This window comes from Sorghum bicolor, chromosome 10 (genome assembly GCF_000003195.3).
Source record: "Sorghum bicolor cultivar BTx623 chromosome 10, Sorghum_bicolor_NCBIv3, whole genome shotgun sequence".
Classification (NCBI taxonomy): domain Eukaryota; kingdom Viridiplantae; phylum Streptophyta; class Magnoliopsida; order Poales; family Poaceae; genus Sorghum; species Sorghum bicolor.
Genome location: NC_012879.2, coordinates 43189051 through 43196302, shown reverse-complemented (window position 1 = coordinate 43196302; position 7252 = coordinate 43189051). Strand labels below are relative to the sequence as shown.

The 7252-nt window shown below is 47.0% G+C and overlaps 1 protein-coding gene across 1 annotated transcript; it reads left to right on the top strand.

The window, feature by feature from the left end:
* On the top strand, positions 4646-6013 carry LOC8058833 (peroxidase P7). The gene is made up of 2 exons (XM_002438423.2): positions 4646-5005; positions 5104-6013. The coding sequence occupies exons 1-2, from the start codon at positions 4778-4780 to the stop codon at positions 5863-5865; spliced, it is 990 nt and encodes a 329-aa protein (XP_002438468.1). The 5' UTR covers positions 4646-4777; the 3' UTR covers positions 5866-6013.

Genomic DNA, 7252 nt, shown 5'->3' with positions numbered 1-7252 from the left:
TACCTTCTATTGCAGCAATTCCAGTGTGGTACCCAGCTTTTTTTGCCCCTCTTCAGCGGTGGGATATAACGATTTCCTGTGGTCCTCTAGCATGCGCTCGAACTTGGCTTTCTCTTTATCACTTTCACATTCTCTTTGTGCATCACGGATGGCATCACCAAAAGCATCATCGCTCCGATCATCTTCTGCCGCTACCTCTTCTTCATTATCTCCCCCCATTGCAACATCATTGAAGCCACCGTACTGAGCAATAATATTGGCATGCTCCAATTCTTCTTCTTCTTCTTCACCTTCATCCATTATAATCCCGCTTTCTCCATGCTTGGTCCAACAAATATAATTTGGTACGAAACCAAACTTTAATAAATGCGAATGAAGAGTTCTTGAGTTAGAATATTCCGTCAAATTCTTGCACACGGCACATGGACAGCATATGAAACCGTCCCTCTTATTTGTCTCGGCCACACTTAAGAAATAGTGCACGCCATTAATGAACTCTTCGGAGCGCCGATCAGCATTATACATCCAATTACTTGTTACCATCTGCATTAAATATAACATATATATTATGAAAACCATGCACACATATAGTTTCTCATCTTATTGCACAACATGTCTAAGATACATAGTTGATTAATTCAAGAAAGCTTGGCTACAACAAATACAATCGCAACTAGCACTAAAAAACCAAAACTAAAATGCACTTAAGCAACATAATTAGTTCGCATCCAATCTCAACTATAATAGATAGATCATTCGCTTGATCAACATCATTGAACTCCTTTCGTCAGCTCACTGCCTCACCACCTTCAGCCTCAACCACCTGTGCAAAAGATTTCTTAATGTGTTCAATGTATTCTTCCTCCTAGTACCAACCTGTACATCCGCCGGTACCGTCCCACTGAAATTAAAATAGAGAATCAAAAGTTTAATTAATATCATTTAAAAAAATAAGCACATATATAAGCAAATGTCTGGAAATAACTCACATTACGATCCGGACACTTGTAGAATATACGACCCTTGTTTACTCCCTCTTTCGACACTTTGTACTCCATCACAATCTTCTGCCCACACTTGCCACAAGTAATGAGAGGGAGTTCCGGCCGGTATCGATTTTGAACCCGTTGAGAGACCGAAGACCCGGTCACGGTTGCCATCTACTATCCATACTCAATTTTTAAACAATTATAAATTCCACATTTACTAGTAAACATGTATGATTAAAGAAGAACCTAATAATATCCTTTATATGGATACTAATTCATGTGAATGATTCAAAATAACAAAGTGGATTTGAGCTAAAAATGATGGGAACATCACAAGCCAAAAACAACATAAAAAAGACAAGAAAGACTGAAGTTAGTCACCTCCAAGCACGAAGAAACGATGACGGAGTCGAAGAAGATCAACGATAGGCGTCGGAGATGAAGAACAAATGAAGAACAAGGAAGAAGAAGCTCCAAGAACAACAATGGTGCTCTCGGTTTCAAATGGGCAGAGGGGAGGAGAAGGCGGGCCTATAAACCGGAGCTTTAGCACCGGTTCAGGGCAAAAACCGGTGCTAAAGGGTCACCCTTTAGCACCGGTTTGTGTGCCAAACCGGTGCTAAAGGCTTTGCCTCGACCCGAGCACCGGTTGGTAACACGAACTGGTGCTAAAGGGTCCCTGCCCCGACAGCACCAGCCGTTGGGCAGGACCCTTTAGCACCGGTTCGTGTTACGAACCGGTGTTAAAGGGGCCTTTAACCCCGGGCCGCAAAAAGACCGAAGTTTTTGGCTATTTTGGGCCGCAAAAAGACCAATGCCTCATTCTGTAGTAGTGACAATGATATCCTAACTATTTATAGCGGCTGGTACCGCCGTACCGTTGGCTCTAAAGGGCAATGATATGTTACTGCTGCGTCAATACGATCATCAGTCATTGTTCGGATCCTAGACTTATTATGATCTGGCAGTAAAACAAAACTTCAAAGTCGGTAAGCATGGTCCGATAATTTAGTGTGACCTAAACTATCGAAAAACATCATTGTTTGGTTCTTTTTAAATACATTCCTTTATTTTTGGAATATATTTAAAAAGAACCAAACAATGATATCTTTCGATAGTTTAGATCACACTAAATTCTGAAAAATGCTAATACGAATCTGCGTAGGCGTCGATGGCCGATGCGAATCTCCCTGGCACCTTGTTCTTGATGGATACGTGGATGGCCGAGGCGAATCTCCCTGATTGCCTTCCAGCTTTTACTGCCTGAGTTTCAATTTTGCTTTCATTTTCAGACATCATGTTTTTTCTCAAGTTCAGAAGTCCATAATTACCAACCTGTACTGAAAGATAAATTAGTGCATGTGCCTATGGTGAAGTGTCGTTGATGCAAACTGAATCAGTAGAAACTTCTACACTTGCAATGCAGCAGCATTATCAGCAAGGCTCATGACATGGTAGGTTCAGATTTGTACGAAAAATTGTAGCCTAACATTATGTGAGGCGTGCTAGTTAAGAATATGCCAGCAGAATCACACCTGTCTAGGCTCTTTCTCTTTAATACAATAGGCAGCTCTCCTGCCAGTTTTGTTTCAAAAAAAAAAAAGAATGCAGTGCAGTAGGCAGAGTACAATGCTTATCTCATGAACCAACCTAAACAAAAGATATTTTCCAACTCTCCCTATGTCTAGATCGAAACAGTAGATGCTCTGCATTCATAAAAAGTTACAAATAACGGCAGTTTACTCCTATATTTGTACTGAAGTTTTGTGAATTATTATTATTTGTTAACCTAATCATTAAGCAGTAAATCTTCCACCTGCACTTTGTAGTATGTAGTGCAGGCTCTGTAGTACTAAGGGAAAGCTGAACGATGGCACATGCTGAAGTTTACTGGATTCAACTTCTGCACTCCTCAGACAATGCAGATACAAGAATTGCATGAGATGTGACAGTGGCATAAACCACCGGAAGTTGCAAGATCAAAGCTTTTTTTGGTTTGTCTTACATTAGTTCCTTGTTCTGATAAAACAAAAAAATCCTGCATCTCCTCCTATCGTTGTACAGATTACAGATCTTATAAGTGGCAATGCAACCTCTCCTCCTTTATTCAGAAAAAAAACCAAGAAGAAAGAAAGAAGAGAGGAATTTTATAAACTGTAAACCTGATATATGTATACTCATAGTCTAATCCCTAAACTAAAAAGGGAGAGAACTCTTAATCAACATACTGACTGCTTCCAAAAAAAGGGAGAGAACTGTGAGTAACACACCTGAATTGAATTACTGATCGCATCCACGGGAGAATGTGAGGAATCCTTCAACTCGGCAGGTAATCGTAACTAAGTTTATTTTTGTTTGCCGTTACGCTTTGCTATTGTTGGCGGGTGTGTGTAGGACGATGGCCGAGGTCGAGGTTGTAGGGTGGAGATCCGGCGCGCCCTGCAGTCGTTGAAACGCAGGCACCTTGCCGAGGAAGGAGGGCAACCTAGGGGATCGCTGCAACAAGAGACGACACGGAGCGGACTCGCGCAGCTGCATGGCGGCTGGGGCGTCGGGGCTGCACGGTGGCTGCACGACGTCGCGGCTGGGTCAGACCCACGGGATCGTTGCAACAAGAGCGGCGCGGAGTCGTGGCTGGGTTGGAGAGGTTCCACGGCGCCGCGGCTGGGTTGAAGAGGGTTCCACGGTGGCTGGGGCGGCAGTCGGATGTCGCGCCGAGGAAGATGGTCGTGGTTTCGCTGGGCCTGGGCGAGAGGCCGTGCTGATTTCACGGTGACGTCGCGAGCGCGGATGATTTCTTTGTGTGCGTGGCAGATGAGCGGGGGCTGAGGAGGACCATACATGCAATCGTGGTTGTCGGATTTGAGTGAGTAAAGAAAGAGAATATTAAAAATCAATCTGGACGGTTGATTACTATAGAGTTGTTTTTTTGGTATATTTTCTGGGGTGCATAAAGGAGAGTTTTCTCAGCGGGGGAGTTTATATGGGGTGGACCAAGCAATGAAAAAGTTAGTGTATTATTAGTAGGGTATAGATAGAAAAAAGTTGGTATATTAGTAGGGTATAGATAGATAAGTCAGCGCATGATTAGGTCCAGCTAAACAATCGGATCCGACCAGAACCAATGGAGCACGTTCCGAAATTACCTACGTCAATGTACGTCTCAATCGATCGTTTGAAACCCAGCACTTCGACCAGTTTAGAGCCAAATAACACCGTCATTATCGACGTAGGAGTACATTGTAAGATTTTTTTTAGGTAAATACTCCGCAAGTAGCACGTCTAGTACCTGTTCCTCATTTTTTTTTGAAAGAATGTACCTGTTCCTCATCATAAGCTAGAGCCAACAAATAAACGTTCGTTTCCCTCTTCATGTTGACTCCGTCGCCATGAAGCACGAGCATATGCATGCATGGCGGTGCGGACGGCAGACCGGAGACCGTGGCAACACCAGCCACACGATCTCGCGTGCGCACGCGTACAAGCGGCCGGAATCATCAGGTAATAATAAGCGCACGAGGGCGCGCGTTCCGAGAAGACTGCCGCGCCTGAACGCAGCTCGACATCATTCATATATACCTGCCCTCGCTAGTTAGCTGTATATAAGCACGCCTCGTCATGCTTTGTTTCGCACTCATCAGCTCAAGCTAGCTAATAATCACTCTCCATCCCTCCTGATTCTGATTCTGATCATATCCAGCGAACACTACGCACTACTAGAAAACAACACCGTCGGACGCCGGGACAACCTTTAGTCGGCACGTACGGCACCTTGATTGACAACAGCCATGTCGCCTTCCACCAGGAGCTGTTCATGGCTTGTTCTTGTTCCCCTGATCCTCTCGATTCTTCTCGCGTGCACTGCCAACGGCGACCATCTAAAGGTGGGCTACTACGACAATACGTGCCCCAACGTGCAGCAGATCGTGCACTCCGTGATGGCGTCCAGGGTCGACGCCGACCAGTCGATGGCGCCCGCCGTGCTCCGCCTCTTCTTCCACGACTGCTTCGTCGACGTACGTACGCCCCCAATTTCACCGATCTAATTCCTTCCTAGTCTAATCTTTACTTGTGTTTCTGCATTGTGTCCTAAAGTTTTTTTTTTGTACGGCAGGGGTGCGACGGCTCCGTCCTACTGGACGGGACGCCCTTCTCCGGGAGCGAGAAGGACGCCAAGCCCAACGCCAACTCGCTCCGGGGCTTCGACGTGATCGACGAGATCAAGTCCCACGTCGAGCATGCCTGCCCGGCCACGGTCTCCTGCGCCGACATCCTCGCGCTCGCCTCCCGCGACGCCGTCGCGCTGCTCGGGGGCCCGACGTGGGAAGTGCAGCTCGGCCGCAGGGACTCGCGCGGCGCCAACAGGACCGCCGCCGAGTACGGTCTCCCAGCCCCGAACTCCACCCTCGCCGAGCTCATTGGCCTGTTCAGGCACCACGGCCTCGACGCGCGCGACATGGCGGCGCTCTCCGGCGCGCACACCATCGGCACGGCGCGGTGCCACCACTACAGGAACCGAGCCTACGGCTACGGCGGCGAGGGCGGCGCCGCCGCCATCGACCCCGCGTTCGCGGAGCGGCGCAGGCAGACGTGCCAGTCCGCTTATGACGCGCCGGCGCCGTTCGACGAGCAGACCCCGATGGGGTTCGACAACGCCTACTACCGGGACCTCGTGGCGCGGCGCGGCCTCCTCACCTCCGACCAGGCGCTCTACGGCGGCGGTGGACCGCTGGACAATCTGGTGGAAATGTACAGCACGGACGGCAAGGCGTTCGCCAAGGATTTTGCCAGGGCAATGGTGAAGATGGGCAAAATACCACCGCCACCACAGATGCAGGTGGAGGTCAGACTCAGCTGCAGTAACATCAACTGGTGATATGCTGTATATATATATATGGAGGTAGATGCAATTCAATTTATATACAAATAAAACTAGTTATGGATCAATTGTAATCGAATCATAATTACTTCATTTGTGTTTTTGCTTATTAAGCAAGTTGTATATTTGTTATTTTAATTATACAGTGCCGAAATAAACATTTATGAACGGGCTGGTTATTTTGTACTTTATTATTCGTTTTTATTGCATTGCAAAGTTTTCTAAAAAAACTGAGCACATTGCAAAATTAGTCATAGCTGATTTTGTATTTGAAATTTTCCAGATAATTATAAGGGTTGGCACTTGGTAGCATTAATTAAATCACGGACATAACAACAACTGCTTAATGGAGCCGTGGAAAACAACCCAAAACAGCACAACAATAGTCGAGTGTCTCGATTAGGTCTTGATTAGCCCTCCCCCAGCTCGAGTTCGCAGCGGCTCTCCTTGGGGGATGGCTCCAGATTGTCAACCAGGTGCAGATCGGCGAGTCCTCGCTCCTAACTCGCCGGATCTGTATTGCTATTCCGGCAGCGATGTGCGGGGCAGCTCTGTAGCACCGCCTCTGCACACCACTACGACGCCGACTTCAGGACTTCCTCACCAAGCACCATTGCTAATATGTTTCCCGATGGGTTCAAAAACCGTCATGCAACGAATCCCCAACCGATTATATTTCCTAATGGTTAATAAACATCGTTGCTAATATGTTCCCCGATGGGTTAAAAAACCGTCGTACAACAAATCCCCAACAGATTATATTTTCCGATGGGTTTTAAAAACTGTCATGCAACAAATCTCTGACCGAATATATTTCCCGACGGGTTTTAAAAACCCGTCATGCAATGCATTCCTGACTGGATATATTTCCTGATGGGTTTTAAAGAGCCGTCATTCAACAAAACTCCGACTGTATATATTTCCCGATGGGTTTTAAAAAACTGTCAAGTAACAAGTCCCCGACCGGGGTACCCTTGGCAATTCATGTCCGACCAAAGTCTTTTTGGCGTGTTTACAAACTAATTGTTGAGCGTTAACCGTCGGAAACATACGGTCGCCCACACAATGACTGACTACTCGTCGGTAAAAGGGGGAATGCCCGACCATGGATGCCCGACGGGAGGTTCCCGACGGTACACGCTCGGGCATTACACTTCCCGACGGTGCAAGTAAATGCCCGACAGTATAACAACTGTCGGCCATTTTTGCACTCCTTGTAGTGAACTCGGTCATCAGTCGCCCGCCACCAGCATGGGTCAGAGTCACCTCCATGGCCCTCATCACCTTCCTATCAGGGGGATGGGTGTACTCCCTGATCTTCAGCGTGGTCTTCGGGAGAACGTGGCCCTCCATCTAGTTCAAGGCCACCCTGATGGTGATAATT

What these genes read in the sequence shown, in the direction of transcription:
- LOC8058833 (XM_002438423.2), top strand. Translation starts at nt 4,778, where the DNA reads ATGTCGCCTTCCACCAGGAGCTGTTCATGGCTTGTTCTTGTTCCCCTG. An exon ending in TCCACGACTGCTTCGTCGAC is followed by an intron (nt 5,006 to 5,103) that starts GTACGTACGCCC and finishes TTTGTACGGCAG; the next exon opens with GGGTGCGACGGCTCCGTCCT.